The sequence below is a fragment of the Anguilla rostrata genome, chromosome 18 (assembly GCF_018555375.3).
Source record: "Anguilla rostrata isolate EN2019 chromosome 18, ASM1855537v3, whole genome shotgun sequence".
In the NCBI taxonomy this organism is placed as follows: Eukaryota; Metazoa; Chordata; class Actinopteri; order Anguilliformes; family Anguillidae; genus Anguilla; species Anguilla rostrata.
Window position 1 is genome coordinate 14,745,759 of NC_057950.1, and position 16,570 is coordinate 14,762,328.

A 16,570-nucleotide genomic window follows, 5' to 3' on the forward strand; every position below is an offset into this window, starting at 1 on the left:
TATTCACTGTTTAAATTAAACATAGGTTGTTACATTGAAAAGGATGGAAACAAAACTATTGATTTGCAAATTCTGTAGACCTTTGAAAGTACGTGTTGATGTGCCATATTTTTACACTACTAAATATTATAAAGTGCGCTTATACATGTGGAATAGTTGAACGTTTTTAAAAACAATACCTCATTTTAATTGTAGGAGCGTTTAACTCAACTCCCTTTTTTATTTAAATAATTTGACATCCAACACAGGGTTATGCATGTCTGTCCAATTGTCACCCCAACCTCACGAGCAAACCAATTGCACGGGGCATACGGTTTCAATTTATGGATCAACTCCGCGATCTGAGAAATCATCTACAAGAAATAAAACTGACGTCATTAACATCCAGTGCAAAGACTGCCGGGAACGTCACATATGCGCCGCCATATTGGATTTAAAGGGGTCGCTGCTGGGGATTCCGACAAAGGAACGAGAGGTGTGCGTGGGGGTTTTCTAAGTTTCATTTTTAGGAAGTGTTTTTGAAGTCTGCAGCCAAATTTATGGTGCATTTTTTCATAGTTGGTGTATCTGTGCTAAAGCCAGAAAAATCGTCCGGACCGGGCGCAACAGTCGCGCCAGTGGTACCAGGGAGAGGTGAAGTTGCCAGATGTGATATTTTGCATTTCATCATCAAAGAGACCGGAGCCTGTGGAGTATACCCATCCCGGCAGAGAATACTGGGGTATGCTATTATGATGTATATTTATGTTGCTGTATCAAGTTCACTCGCTGGCTGCGTAACCAACGTATCTAGACTATTGTTTTGGTAGCGCTGACTGGTTAGCTAAGATTAGCGCGTTAAGTCTCGTAGCGTAAGGATGTATATACTGCGTCAACCTGTGTTACTCGTCCTGACATCAAAGCTAACCGAACGAATATTAAATTGTTCCTGCTTTCAGTTTGCCGGGAGTTATTTAGGCACGTGTAAGAACTGCAGTGTGTCCAATCCTAAAAGACTTTATAATTCGATAGTTTAATAATCAAGATTGTACAATGTTATCGTTCTCATTGTGTCCAGCCAGCTCGTAAGTGTCATATAGCCTATTTCTGGAATATTTCCGTAAAATTCCACAACCTGCAGCTTATAGGGTATGTGAGACAAACCCCTGGAGGATCAAGGTTACATATCAAGGAAAATGATACATTTGTTTGCATTGCTGTAATATCTAATCTCGCCTGATAAATATGCTATTTGAATTTTCCTTTTTCGTGTTGATTTGTGAATGTGTGCTTGATTAATACTGTGCTGAACCCGTATCAACGTGGATTCCTCCGTACTCATATTAAATATTGCAGGCGAATATGTCTTTAATATTTTTCATACTGAGTCTATGCTGTAGGTCAGTGTGCATTCTTGTCATGTTGCCCCAAACAGACAATCCCTGTGTGGGGAAACACAGCCCACCTGGGCATTGTTACTTTTTGTTTGTTATCCCATACCTGTATAATATCTTTGCCATGTCATGTCAGTCATGATTGAGCCAAATCAACTTTCCACTGTTCTGCTCTCCTTCCTGTACTTTCAGCTGTGTGCTGGTCTAATTTGAATCTATGTTTTATGGTTGTCTGCTTCCTTATCGTGACAGTGTGCTTTGTGTTACCAGAGCTCTGTTATTGCTTGTACTTTGCTCTTTTTCACTTGGCCTGAATGGTCACATGGCACAACCAAGTTAAAATGTTATGGCTGCACCATTATGCTTCTTCAGATCCAAAGGTTACACACACAGGCTGTTTATTTTTTTAAAATGCTTTTGACGGCTCTGAAAACACAAAGCTGTTTGAGTTTATCTCCTCCAGGAGTCCACTGTGATGGGTGTCCTGTGGTTTTGTCTTATTCATGTAGTTCTGTAAACTGGGGAACACAAAGCAGAGCAGGTCTAATGCCCTCCTCTGTACTGCATTAACAAGCTTCCTGCATTAATCTAGGGACTTCTGCGCTGGCTTAATGTCAGACCAATTCGGTCATATGGGATGAGTACATTCTGTCCAGGAAACTGGTTTAATGTAAGATTGATCCAGTCATATCGGATTAATACATTCTGCTCAGCAAACTTGCTTACCTGTGTGTGTAGCCTGGGCCACCTGTGTGAGAGTAGCCTGTGCTTTGAGAGCCTGCTGTTGGCTCGCTGCTGGTCTGCTGTCCCCGCAGACCAACCTGTTGAGACTGCACCAAACCCTAACCCTCCCATCGCCACTCTGTAGCACTCTGACCCTTTGTACTCATTCTGTTTGTGGTATTTTTTATGGTTTTAGGTTATATTTTTATGGTTTTATGTTTTTCTTCTCAGGGCTAGTTATTTATGTAGTCTGTATGTATTTACAATCTCAACAAAACCTTGTTTTCAACATACAAAAATGATAAGTTCCTCACGCATGAAAAGCACTGTCTAATAGTCATTAATTAACACATGCAAAATCTCGGCCTCCCATTAAAAGTACTGCTATCAAATTTGGGTCAGGTTACAACAAAAAATATTGTGGGTTGGTGTTGGGGGGTGGGGGGGCTGGCTTGCCTAGAATCAGAACCCACCGTTATGCATGAGCTGAAGCTCCTCTCCGTATGAAGCTGTGCTTCCACCCCTCTGTCTGAAGCTGCTGTCACTGCTTCATATGAAGCTGTGTGCTGTCAGCCCTGCCATTTTGCTTCTGGCTGCACACCAGCGTGTGAAGCTTTAGGCTCCACTCCTGTGTGTTTGAGAGGCCTTAAAGGTAATCAGTGTGTGCTTTCTTTTCATCCAGTCAGTGGAGTTTCGCCTCCATTTTAGCCCCCCACACCCCACAACCCCAGCGCTGTTCTGCTTGATTGGCATCGTCCACAGAAAGCTGTGCAGCTTGTGTTTGTGTAACATTAGACTCCCAGGTGTTTAGCAGTCATCTTTGAGCTGAATCACAGAAGTAAAGTAGAATTATAAAGTGTGTTTGTGCAGCCTGCATTGGCCCTGCCTGAGGTGACCTCATAGGCCAGGAGAGTGTCCGTCAGTGAGAGGCTGTTTCTGACTGTGTTGTGTAGTTTTTATCGCAGTCTAAATCACAACCCTGCTTCTCCTGTATGAAGGTGCTCAGAACGCTTTGCCTCTTTAGTGAGTGTGTGTGTTTTTGTGTGTGGGGTCGTGTGCGTTTGGGGCCCCTTGTTTGGAGACGCCCTGCTCACTGCTTTGCTTTGCTTGCTGCAGGCGTCTGCGGGGCAGAAGATGTCCGCCATGCTGTACCCGCCGCGGGAGGAGCGGCTGGAGAAGCTCTCGCAGGAGGAGATCATCTCCAACACCAAGCTGGTGATGCAGGGCCTGGAGGCCCTGAAGACGGAGCACAACTCCATCCTGCACAGCCTGCTGGAGACCATCAAGTGCCTGAAGAAGGACGAGGAGGCCAGCCTGGTGCACGAGAAGTCCGGCCTGCTGCACAAGTCTGTGGAGATGATCGAGCTCGGCCTGGGGGAGGCGCAGGTGGGCTGGGGACCCCGCCCCCTCTGCGTGGGGCTGGGCGTGGCTCTGTAGGGCATGGCCCTATAAGGCGTGGTCTCTTAATGATCTGATTGTGGTGAAGGAACTTTCACTATCATTAAAAGGAGAATTAGGAAGTTATGTCACAGTCTAATTTAAAACTGATTCTTTAATTTATTAATTGTCAGTTTGTTTTATTAACAGAGTTAATATTGAACTTGATTTCATAGTATTACTTTGTTTAGCTTCTTTAATAATCCTTGACTATTATATTGAGTCTGAGTTTATATTAGACTGGGCCTTATGAGACAGGATTTCCACTCTAAGTTTCAAGAACAGAGGGAAAACATGTGTCATGTCCTTACAGGGGTTATTTTCAGATTCCTGATGTGTTAGTGTGTGTGTATGAGTGTATGAGTGTATGAGTGTGTATGCGTGTGTGTGTGTGTGTGTGTGTGTGTGTGTAAACAGCACTATGCTCATGAGTCACTGTTAAACTGCAGGGTGGATTCCTCTTTGCTGTTGGGACTGTGAGCCGGTGGCGGTGGGTCTATACCCACGGCGGTGTGTGTGTGTGTGTGTGTGCAGGTGATGATGGCGCTGTCCAGCCACCTGAGCTCGGTGGAGTCGGAGAAGCAGAAGCTGCGGGCGCAGGTGCGGCGGCTGTGCCAGGAGAACCAGTGGCTGCGGGACGAGCTGGCCAACACCCAGCAGAAGCTGCAGAAGAGCGAGCAGAGCGTGGCCCAGCTGGAGGAGGAGAACAAGCACCTGGAGTTCATGAACCAGCTCAAGAAGTACGACGCGGACGTGCCCCCCCCGGTGAGAGCTGCCCCACCTCCCTCACCCTCTCACCTGCCTCCTTCCCTCATCTGCCCCTCTAACCTTCACCCTCTCACCCCCCCCCCACCCTTCTTCATGCACTCACCTGCCCCCGCTCGCTAACCCTCTCGCTTGCCTCCCCACCTAACCCTAACACCCCCCTAGAGAGTCTGGAGACTCCTCCCCCTTTTGCCCTTATATGGTTACCTACAGATGCTTCCTCTCGGTTTCCTGCATCTCATTGGTTTGGAGCTGGAGAGCAGCTTCTCTTGTTTTCATGCTTTCAACCATTTTCAGGAGTTAGACTGAGATTCTGAGGGAGCAGCAGTTTGCCCTGGATCTGCCTTTTCCATTAGTCTCAGTTGCTCAGAAAAAGGTAGATTCAGGCTGCAGAGCTGATCAGAGATAACTTAGTTTATCCCAAAGTGCTTTTCCTGGCATTTCGGCTGCTCCTGCATTTTCAACTGATGAATGAGTGAATTACTGAAGCTGATGACTGGTTGAATGAATTGCTCCCGGTTTCCTGTTCTTCCTGTTCTGCCGATGAAGCCGGTGGCAGTCTCCTTCACAAAGCAGCCCATCATTGATATGATGCCTTTCAGTCCTCTGCTTTTGAACAATCCTCTATGAAAATTGATGGGTGAGGACACTTAGCCTGAATTCAGTGGAATGGCGACATGTAGTATTTAAGCTGAGGGTTGATGAGGCTGTTACAGTGTAGCTAATAATGCAATGTAACATTAGCAATACGTGTGAGGAGTTGTGCTCTCCTGTTTTGTGATTCCTGCTCTGTGTGAGCAGTCGTGTGCTCCTGCTGTGACTCCTACTTTGTGTGAGGAGTCGTGTGCTCCTGTTGTGACTCCTGTACTGTGTGGTCGCAGGAGGAGAAGGACGGGGAGCTTCCGAAGGACAGTCTGGATGACCTGTTCCCCAACGATGATGACGAGCAGGGCCAAGGAAGTAAGAACCGCTGTCAGCAGCTGTATAAGTCTCACTCTCCTCATATGTGCTCCCACTGTAACAGGCTCTCTACCTCTGGGGCTGTCCAGGGCTTACTGCATTAGTCAGTAAAAGCATTTAGACTGAGTCTGTTACTAAATCCCCCCTCCCTCTCTCATTCTGTCTGTCTGTTCTTCTCTCTCTCTCTCTCTCTCTCTCTCTTTCTCTCTACCCTCTCTTTCCTTTTCTCTTTCTCTCCCCTCTCTCCTCCCCTCTCTCTCTCTCTCTCTCTCTCTCTCTCTCTCTCAGTTAAGCCGCAGCACAACAGCGCAGCATTAGCCGCTGCCCAGCAGGGGGGGTATGAGATCCCAGCCCGGCTGCGGACCCTGCATAACCTGGTGATCCAGTACGCCTCCCAGGGCAGGTACGAGGTGGCCGTGCCCCTCTGCAAGCAGGCCCTGGAGGACCTGGAGAAGACCTCTGGCCACGACCACCCTGACGTGGCCACCATGCTCAACATCTTGGCTCTAGTGTACAGGTAGGCCCCATGGTGAACATCCTGGCTTTAGTGTACAGGTAGGCCCCATGCTGAACATTCTGGCTTTAGTGTACGGGTATGTGACCAAGAACTACCAATTCTATGACACAGGGATCCACTGATCATTATATCATGGGGATCCACTGCCATCCAAGTGCATGTTTGTCTGCACTTGGGAAAGAAAGAACAAGTCTGTGTTTCAGTATAAGGTATTCAGTCCTGTTGAAGAGCTGTTCTGTTTCAGGGATCAGAACAAATACAAAGAGGCTGCCCATCTGCTTAATGACGCTCTCTCTATCCGGGAGAAAACCCTGGGCAAAGACCACCCAGCGGTGAGTACTGCACCTACAGCACACCTATGACAACCTGCACCTGCCACACACCTGTGTCACAACCTGGGGAATGAGGACAGGAGCTTTCCCTGATGTTATGGCATCATTAAATATGGAAAGGACTGTGCTCTGTTTCAGGTTGCGGCTACGCTGAATAACCTGGCTGTGCTCTATGGCAAGAGAGGGAAGTACATAGAGGCAGAACCCTTGTGCAAGAGAGCCCTGGAAATCAGAGAAAAGGTAGGCCTCGCCCCTGTGCTTCTTTTGGGTTAGAGAGAGGGCTCACCCCCGTGCCTCTGTTGGGTCAGATGGTGGCCATGCCCCTGTGTATGAGCTGAAACACAGCTGAGGAGGATTTTGTCCGGCAGGTGCTGGGCAAGGACCACCCTGATGTGGCCAAGCAGCTGAACAACCTGGCGCTGCTGTGCCAGAACCAGGGCAAGTACGAGGAGGTGGAGTACTACTACTGCCGGGCCCTGGAGATCTACCAGTCCCGACTGGGCCCCGACGACCCCAACGTGGCCAAGACCAAGAACAACCTGGTGAGGCTGCGAAGTGGCAAAAAAACCACAAGCTTTTCTAAGCTCTGCAGTGAATCGGGTTAAAGGTGATTTTGCACTGGTGTTGGGAGTGTACCCACATGCCCACTGTTTTTACCCTCAAAATGACCTTCACCGCACATAGAAGGAAATTACACACAAGTGTTTCTACTTCCCTGCAGTACAGTGCTTCATGTGTAGGTGATTCATACGGGCAATCTGGTTGGCTGTAAACACGTTTAACACACTTTGATCTCGCCTTGTGCATGATTGAGAGCAGCGTTCTGTTCACGTTGTGCTCAAGGTCATGTGTTTTTGTTCTACACCTCAGTTGCGCCCAGCTGAAGACATTCTGGAATGTTCCTTTTCAAGCTGAACATTGATGTTTTTCGTTCTCTCATGCACAGGCCTCCTGCTACCTGAAACAGGGAAAGTACAAGGAAGCAGAGATTCTGTACAAAGAGATTCTCACTCGTGCCCACGAGAAGGAGTTTGGATCTGTGGATGGTAAGGGGGTAGGCTGGTGCACGCTTGGGCTGAAGGTGTGTTTGGGGAAGCACCTACACGCTCGGGTTGTGCCGGAGTGGTGTAGTGTTTACCCAGCATTCCTCAGGAGTGACTCTGTAAATATTGCTGGGGGGTTGAAGGTGCCTTTTACTGCAGGCGGGGGGGGGTGTGTTTCACAACGTAGGATCACTGAGTTAGCTGGGTAACTGCTCAATAAAACCCGTTGCAGCTCTTTTTACTTCAGTCCATGTTCCAGATTTGGGAGGGTTCCGGGTTTTACTCAGTGCAGTTATCCAGCTAACTCGGTAATCCTGCTTCATGATACAGGGCGCGGGTCTCCAGTTCCTCGTCTTCCCTTCCTTCTAAAGCAGCGTGCAGGACTTCTGATGTGTCGAGAGCCTGTGTTCCCTGTGCTATAGATGTGCAGAGAGCCTGTGTTCCCTGTGCTGTAGATGTGCAGATTGCCTGTGTTCTCTGTGCTCTGGCAGTGTATTGACCCTCTGTCTTCACTTTTGTTTACAGCTGAAAATAAACCCATTTGGATGCATGCAGAGGAAAGAGAGGAGATGAGCAAAGTAAGTACAGGTGTCTGCGTGTGTGCGCGTGCGTGTGTGTATGTGTGTGTGTGCGTGTGTGTGTGTGTGTGTGTGTTTCTGACAGCTGCAATCTGTTTCCAGAGCAGACAGAGGGACAACACACCTTATGCAGAGTATGGTGGCTGGTACAAGGCTTGCAAAGTGAACAGGTGAGACGGCTGAACCCAGGAAAGCCCACGCAGCAGTGCTCAGAGCATACTGTAGATCCATTTAATGAGAGGAGTTTCTGCATGTTCGGTGTACTGCACCAGCGGCTTTAAATCCCCTGACTCCACTGCTCATGTGCAAATCTAAGCCCATCAGGTTACAGTAAATGTGTTATTTTTTACGACTGCCAGTTACCTTTGAATGAGATGATTCCACTGCATATGTGTAAGAGAACCAGTGTGGACAGCAGGGTTGAGTAGAGCCTTACTGGGCAGTGCTGGCTCCCTGGAGGGCATGTTGGATCTCTGGAGTCCAGTTGACAGTAATGTAATTTTGTTGGGTGAAATGCATGTGATTATTGGAAGCTGGTTCCACAGAGACTGGTCACATGACTGGTGAAGCAGCTCTCCTATCCTGTGCAGAGTTAGTGACGTATGTGTGTGTGCGCACGCATGTGTGTCCCTGCACAGCCCCACCGTTAACACCACGCTGCGGAACCTTGGCGCTCTGTACCGTCGTCAGGGCAAGATGGAGGCTGCGGAAACCCTAGAGGAGTGCGCCACCAGGTCCCGCAAACCGGTGAATGCCCCGCCCACTGACCAGCCCACTGCTCCACCTGACCCGCCCGACACTGGCCAGTCGCATTATTACCCTGTGCCTCAGTCTCACATCTACACACACACACACACACACACACACACACACATTGTACACACAGCTACGGACTTCTACACACACACACGCTCTTATCCAGAGCGACTTACACAACTTTTACATAGCATTTTACATTGTATCCATTTATACAGCTGGATATATACTGAAGCAATTTCAGTTAAGTACCTTGCTCAAGGGTACAACGGCAGTGTTCTACCTGGGAATCGAACCTGCGACCTTTCGGTTACAAGTCCAGTTCCTTACCCACTGTGCTACACTCCGTCCAATCTCAGCACAGTCTCACTCTACAGTGTGTATCTTGTGCTGTACAGTTTGCAGGACACTGTGAGCCTGTATGGCATTGATGTGTGTTTCTCACAGTGTGTGTGCATGTGCGTGTGTGTGCGCGCGTACGTGTGTGTGCGTGTCTCAGGGCTCGGACCCCGCTAATTCGGCACGCATGGTGGAGGTGCTGAAGGGTGGAGAGGATGCTCGCAGGCGCACCAGCGGTGTGAAGTATGACAGCAGCTCTGAGGGTGGAGAGGAAGTGAATGTGGGCGTGGAGTGGAATGGGGTGAGTACAGTTCTTCATCACTTCCTGTTCCTGTTCCTGTTCCCTGCTATGGGCTGGGGGGCAGTGCATGGTTGAACAGTGTTCTTTCTCCAGCTATGAGAACAGTGTGGGGATGGAGAGACCGGACTATGGAGCCCCCACCCAGACCCCACCCAGACCCCACTCAGACCCCTGTAGGCCCTGCACTGTCCTCCCTCAGCTGCAGCTCAAACCCTGTTAAAAGTCAGCAGCTGATTGGATGTCCTGGCTTTTGTTTAGTTTATGTTATGGCTTTGCTGCGTAGGCGCTGGCTTTATTTGTTCGATTGATAATTCTGAAACCGTTGTTGTGATTCCAAATAGTGCCATTTGCTGTGGCTGACATGCTGTAAACAAAAGCAAAATGCTACAGTGTCACAGGGCATCTTGGAAACCCACTCAGACACTTGGGAAAGTTCTGGACTGCAGCGCATACCATCATTTAAAGACTCTGCTCTAATCTTCCAGCATTGTAAAAGATGTAGAGAATGTTTCCTCCTGCTCTACCCTATGTGGCGCTCACACAGAACCACGCTTTAAATCCCCGTCCCTGTGTGGTTCGCCTGTGAGACCGTCACACCAGCTCCATGCAGCAAAGGGAGCTGCCGTTACCCATAATGGGCCAGGGTTGCCATGGTTTCCAGGATGCCCTGTGGCTGTTTTGGCTGAAGCATGACTTTTGCGCGCACTGCTTGTTCAGGTTGGGTCTGAGTTTTGTGGCATCGTTTTCTGAACTGCATTACCCAGCAGCCCTCACTGCTAAGCCATGCTGTGTTTGACCTGCTGGTCCTGATTGTGCTGACTGAATGGTGAAGCACAGACCAGGCCGAGTTGCTTCTTACTGGCCCATAGATTCACTTCCACATCTCTTTTGTTGGTAGTTTCCACTGGAATTTAAGTGTTTACATATAATGTGAAAATGTGATTTACACACAGTACCAGGACTTCAACCCAATCCAACATGAACTGCACTTCTGTTAGGACTCTGAGCTGCTGGAGAGAATGCTGGTGTCTCAGGGCCTTCTGTTAGTGCTGTGCTCCTGTTGGCTTTTCCCTTTGGTGATTCACCACGTGCTGATTATAGTGCTGTATTTAGAGACGTTGTGCAGTCTGGCTGATGACTGGACTCCTGAGTTACAGGGGTGAAGGACATTAGGTGGCAGAACATTCAGTGGTAAGGACAGACTTTTCAGTGCGTTTTAATTTAGCTATTTTTGGTGTCTGTAAGGAATCGTTTATTACTGTAAGCCATTGGACGAGGGGGTTGTGGCCAGTGAAAGGCTGGGGCAGTTGTAGTCATTGTGGCAGTTGGGACCGTCGTGATCACTGGGGCATTTGGGGTAATTGCTGTACAGGCATTGTAAACTAGAGATCCAGAGAGCAGAGATGGAGTGACTAGCTGTGATATTTGTTCTGTATAAATGTGTCTGTCTGTGTGCCTGCTCTAATGCATGGTGTGTCTGCGTGTGTGTGTGTGTGTTGCCTTGCATTGTGCATGTCTATGTCCATCTTGTGTTTCTTCTATTTGCACATATAACAAAGCGTTATGATTTCAGTTTGTGTTGCCATGACAACCAATCCAGCCATCCAGTCCCCCTCCTCCTCCTCTTTCTGTTGATTGTACTCACTCCCGATATGATCTGCCCTTGACAGCTGATAGCGGGTCAGCTTGCACACAAACATGTACGTCTGGTTCTGATCCAGGATCAGTAGCTAATGGCAAAAACTTAATGTCCTCTGTTATTATATTCTACCCTTTGCTGATCCTGGGGCTCAGTTAGTGTGTACTCGAGCTGGAGGTTAAATCTCTATTTACTGCACCTACTGTGAGCCATTTGCCATAGAAACATAACCTGACAAAGTAGCCAATCGCGCATCTTGTGTTCATAACTGCTATTCGTAACTCACTGTCTTCAACTCTTAGTTAAGGTTTTAACATTATTCCTTTTAAACTTTTGGCAAACTGATAAGGTCGTTAAATTTTGAATCGCCATCATTTGCTTCATTCATTCTCAACAGAATTTGCTATTCCCTAAATCTATAAATATTTATTTCAGGCTATAGTCTTTAATCACAACATAAATGACTGACAATCCAGTGCAGACAGGAGCAGGTGTACTGTAGTATGGGGCTGGGAGAATGGGTTTCACTCTCCTGAAACAGCCAACCTTAAGAACTCATGTGCTGAACAGGGCCTTAATCCTCTCTCTCTCTCTCTTTCTCTTTCTCTCTCCCTTTCCCTCTCCATCTCTCCATTAGGCTTAAACCATCAAGCTTTTCCTCCACTCCTCCTCTCCCACCCCCAACAATCATACCCAATCAAAAGGATGTCTTGGTGCTCCTTCTGGCCTTTTCCTCCATAAGAAACCTTCTTCTTCCATTCCTGGTGTCTTCAGCAACCCGCCCCTCATTGCTGCTTCAGATAAGCATGGAGATGGATGTGTTGCTTCCTTGTCTCTCTGTCTCTGACTCTGACCCTCTCTGATGATGAAACTCATTAGTAGCAGAAGTTTAACTTTGTGGGCACCATGTCAGCACCGTGGTTGTAGTACCATGTTAGTGTCATCAAAGTGAATATGCTGCTTATGCTCTTTGGTCTTGTGGTAATGGTTGCACTGACGCATTCTTAAATAAAGTGATTTCTTTGGTGAAGATGCTGGTCATTTTCTTTGAGGCTTACAGTCTGAGATGAGGAGCCATGAGATCATTAAATGATTGTTAATTTTCTCAGGGTTTGAGGTGTGGGGTTTGTTGTGTGGGGATTGATGTTTGGGGTTTTATGTGTGTTTTATGTCTGAGGTAAGTGCACGTGTTGAAGTTTAGGCCTTTTGACTAAACACAAGCTCTGCTGCACTGTTAGAGAGGGCAGCAGGATTTTATTAGAAACCTGCTGAAATATGGCTCTCAAAGCATGAGAGTGAACCTCTCCCTGGAGAGAGAGAGAGAGAGATACAGAGAGAGAGAGCGCAGCACAGATCTGAGAGAGAAGCACAGATCTGTGCGTCTGTCCCAGTTAAAAGACAGGCCTGGTGGTGTTGATAAAGAACATACGTTTCTGTACTGCACAACTTGCACCCAGGTCCACAGTTCACATTCCTTTCTGTGACACTGATTGCAGCCTCCACCGTGTCATTATGAGGTCACTGTCCATGGGGGTAGGGCGAGAGAGACAGGGCTTACTTTGCAGCCATTGCTGAGATCTGCGGGTCATTCGTTAACCTTAAAACAGAGCTGGACATGCCTGTTTCTGCCTGAGTAAATCATAGCTGCGCTCACAGCTGAACTGTACAGCGGGTGCAAAAATAAAAAAGAGAGAGAGAGACTGTCTGTTGGCTTTGCCAGCCCTTGATCCCTTTGTATTTGCACATACGTACTACACATTTCACTCTTCATTGAGAATGTTTCCTGTTCAAAATGTATCATTCATTTAATGTAGCCTATTAGAATCTGTATGGACACACAATGGGACCTGCAGAATGATGGGTTTTCTTCTGGGTCCAGTGAGAGGTCTACATGCTTTGGCAGGAGTTTTCCAGTTCCAGTCCAGCTCTGCTTGGCTTCAGCCATGTAGCAGGGTAAAGCCACAGTGTTACCACAACAACAAACCAGCCCTAAAGGAAGTGTAGCTGGAAACTTTGGACCGAGAGTCCTGATAATGTCCCCCTGTGTGTACCTTGTCTCAGTTTGAGCGTGGTTGCCAGGTCTGCCATAGCCAGGTAGAAGAGTGCCTTAAGAGTGCCATGTGCTGCCGGGGTTTGTGGTGGGTTTACGGGCAAAGGGTGCTGAACTTGGGGTGTGTCTGCAGGATGGGAGCGGGACCCTGATGCGCAGCGGCTCCCTGGGGAAGTTACGGGACGTCCTGCGCCGGAGCAGTGAGATGCTGGTGAAGAAACTGCAGGGGAACGGGCCCCCGGAACCCCACAACACCAAGTACGTCTAATGCTACTGCTAATGCTAACTGCTAATTATTATTAGTGTTCAACCTTACAGCACCACATACAACTGCTAATGCTAACTGCTAATTATTATTTGTGTATAACACGTAGCACTAAGTACATCTGCTAATGCTAACTGCTAATTATTATTAGTGTTCAACCTGACAGCACCACGTACAGCTGCTAATGCTAACTGCTAATTATTATTTGTGTATAACACATAGCACCAAGTACATCTGCTAATGCTACTGCTAATGCTAACTGCTAATTATTATTAGTGTATAACCCACAGCACCAAGTACATCTGCCAATGCTACTGCTAATGCTAACTACTATGTATTATTAGTGCTTAACCTTACAGCACCAAGTAGGACCATTAGTATTTAACCTTGCTGTACCAAGCACTACTCCTACTGCTAATGCTAATTAGTAGTGTATACCCTTGCTGTACCAAGTTCTGATTTATTTATTCTGACCACCTTCCAGCATGAAGCGAGCGGCATCTCTGAACTACCTGAACAAGACCAGTGATGACTCCTTTCAGGTAGGGCTCCCCCTGGTGGCCTGTTAGCAGTATGAAATTCTAGATGCAGCCTGCATAGTCAACTCTCGTGGGTATAAACTGAAATACTGGGATTTTGGGGAATCTATGCTTTTTGTAACCACTGATAAATATCACACTAACCCCCTTCCCTCTCCCCGTAGGGTCCTGGAGGCAGGAGGCTGAGGGAGAGCCGTGTCCTGAGCTCCAGCACAGTGGATCTGTACAGCGGGAACTGAGCGAGCCCGACACCAGCCCCTGTCCCAAACACCCTGAACGCTCTGCCCCCCCGCATACACCCCATACACCTCTCACCCCCCAAACACCCCAACCCCCCTGCCCCACCATACATCCCATACACCCCTCAAACCTCCAAACACCCCAAGAGAGCTAGGAGACACTTCCTTCTCTCTCTTAGCCAATCAGGACAGAGCTGGGAGATGCTTCTTCCACTCCCTCAGCCAATCAGTGCAGAGCTGGGGGAACATTGCTGTTACCTGGCTCATTCCTCATCGTGTCCCTAGATGACCTAAACATATTCACAGAGTGTGTGATGTCACATACACGCACCTGTTCCCAGCATGCACACACTCACACATATGCACAAACACTACTATCATGTAACTGGAGTTGTAAGATTGAATGTGGAAATGTACACGGCTTGCTATATTTCAACTTTATTTTTGCACAGTGCTAGCATATTTTATGAATTCCTGAATTCCTGGAATATTTTATTAATTTTATGATTAATGAATTATGAACACAAAACATCTCAGTTATTTTGGAAAAATGGGGGGAGGGAAGAGCGATTAAAAATGTATTTTCAAATGTATTTTTATCTTTTAAATTTTTATTGTAATTCTGAGAATGGTACAGATATGAGCTTTGAATGTAAATTTTGTCTCCCAAACGTTCCACAGATCTGGGAAACATAGGAGATCTCTGATGCCCTTTTCCATAATCAGGTTTCTGTTGACCTCTTCTTTCCAGCTGAATAATTCTGGGTTGATTCAAGTTCAGAGCTCTTAAACCCGTTGACATCCGAGGGACAGGCTTATCGCTGCTTTAACCATGGTAGCCTTCCAAGTGATTGCATTCTTTCAGTGAGTTACAGGTACTCTCATTACCTCCTCTGTGATATGGATTTAGAAAAAAAACCTCAATAAATGGTGAATTGCTCTTGACCTGAGTGTAGTGTTTTTGCAGTGTTGAGGTAGCGGCAGCATCGCTGTTATTCAGCCGACACACCGCCCTGCTTCCCCAGCAGTTCTTCTGACTCCGTTCTTATGGCTTACTCAGCTCCTGCACTTTTTTTAATGGGCTTGTTAAAATATGAGCTTTGAAGAATGAAATGAGCGTTAATATTGAGCAAGGTCTGTTCACATGATTCTGTGTGTGTTTCTGCTGCATCTGTGTAGTTCTCACCAGCTATGTTGTGATCAGGTTTTATAAAAACTCTATTGGCTGTTTCACCCTTTCCAAAATCCACAAGCATAAAGCAGCATAACCAGTATGTTCATTCGCTGTGACAGTTAATTAATTACCACAAGGACTTGCTGGAACCTGTCTCTCCCTCTGAGTTGCAGAGTCAGAGTTTGAGACTCAGATTTGGAATGCTCTGTTAACGGTGTGCGTGCTGAATGCTGCATGCGGCACTGTAGGTTCAGGCAGACTCAGTGCATCTAGCTGACCTGCATCCTCCTGTCTGAAATCCCTCCCTCCCTGAGTGATGCTGTGGCCAGCTCTGCCCAACTTTCTGATGTTAAAAACGAAAGTGAGGGGGCCAAAGTAAAGGGCAGGAGCATTGGCCTCCTGGGCCCCAAGCCCCTCCCCCTTCTAATATCCCACCCAGGGGTGCCACCAGGGATTTTGGGCCCAATGAATAGATTGGGCCCCACCACCCCAGGCCACCCCATCGCCACACAATTACTGTACTATTTTTTTGAGATCCCCTGTCAATCAGCGTCCTTAGAATCGTCCCAACTTCCCCATTCTTAAGCCCAGCTCCTCCCTAGAGCCCATCTGCAGCTTGGGTGCTAAGCAACATGGTCCCTACAGCAGTAAATGGGTGGAGTGCCATATGATAAAACAGTCAGGTGACGCTGAAGACAAAGAACAGTTTAGGATACTTATAGTAAACTGTAAAACTACAGGGATACATCAAGCATGGCAGATTTACAAACACACAGTGATGTCTTCAGTAATCACGTCACAGCACTGATGACGATCAGTGAAGTCGACTTTCCTCTCCCTACCCCTGGAGCGCTGCGTCAGTGCCCCCGTGTGGTCATGCAAAAAGGATGAGTGCATGTAAAACTGATCTTAAATACATTACATAAATTGACTCTTGGCCAGTATAGTCTGAGGCCATTGCAAATGATCCGAGGTGATTCAGGGGTGCAGACCGTGACTTCCTGTAAAGAGAGAAAATTTGACTTTTATATAAAAAAATTCAGGCAATAAATAATCAATTAACATGCTAATAGGCGTCAAAATATTGAAAATCCATGTGAATAAATGTATCTTTCTAGATTTGGGGGTGTTCCAAAAACAAATGGGAGAAGTCGGGTTGAGTCCTTAAAAGAGTAGCCTACTTCGCCACCACCGCGCGGCAGCATTGATCCGTCTTTCATTCCTACCTGGCGTGCAGATAACCGGAAGCGCTCCTGTTCAGGAGTGCGAGAGAGGGATGCGGGGGGAGTGGAAAGGAGAGAGAATTGGAGAGAGAGAGCCTCGGTGAGAGTGAGGATCGGTGCGTGAAATTCGTGCGGTGGGTTGTGGGACTGAAGCACTAGTCCACAGGCTGCATTTCTATGGGAAGGGGTATCAAATAATCAGGAAGCCAAATACCGCACGAAGTTCTTTACTTGAGAAGGAGCGTTTCTCTGAACAGAATATAACTTATTTTTAAATTATTTTAAACTCACAGTTCATCACATGAGTGTTACAGAAA

General features: G+C 47.3%; 2 protein-coding genes across 4 annotated transcripts in view; both read left to right on the top strand.

Moving 5' to 3' along the window:
* The first annotated feature begins 364 nt into the window (after positions 1–364).
* LOC135244625 (kinesin light chain 1-like) lies at positions 365–14,801 on the top strand. Of its 2 annotated transcripts, XM_064317075.1 has the most exons (17): positions 365–475; positions 559–721; positions 3,213–3,482; positions 4,068–4,298; positions 5,180–5,258; positions 5,547–5,775; positions 6,020–6,107; positions 6,246–6,347; positions 6,476–6,649; positions 7,054–7,153; positions 7,676–7,728; positions 7,831–7,898; positions 8,367–8,475; positions 8,984–9,124; positions 12,947–13,071; positions 13,563–13,620; positions 13,782–14,801. In XM_064317075.1, exons 3-17 carry the CDS (start codon positions 3,231–3,233, stop codon positions 13,854–13,856), a joined length of 1,884 nt encoding a protein of 627 aa, XP_064173145.1. In that variant the 5' UTR covers positions 365–475; positions 559–721; positions 3,213–3,230; the 3' UTR covers positions 13,857–14,801. The 2 variants fall into 2 exon arrangements, with proteins under 2 accessions (XP_064173145.1, XP_064173146.1); XM_064317076.1 differs by lacking the exons at positions 12,947–13,071; positions 13,563–13,620; positions 13,782–14,801 and adding an exon at positions 11,401–11,793 and having other exon boundaries at positions 421–721.
* A 1,422-nt stretch (positions 14,802–16,223) lies between these two features.
* Positions 16,224–16,570, top strand: part of LOC135244623 (inactive tyrosine-protein kinase 7-like) — a 32,394-nt gene continuing 32,047 nt past the window's right edge. The window contains exon 1 of one of the 2 annotated variants that reach the window (XM_064317066.1): positions 16,224–16,369. The gene's annotated coding sequence lies outside the window, so the exon portion shown is untranslated. The remainder of the gene's footprint in view (positions 16,370–16,570) is intronic. The other variant, XM_064317068.1, reaches the window with a different exon arrangement.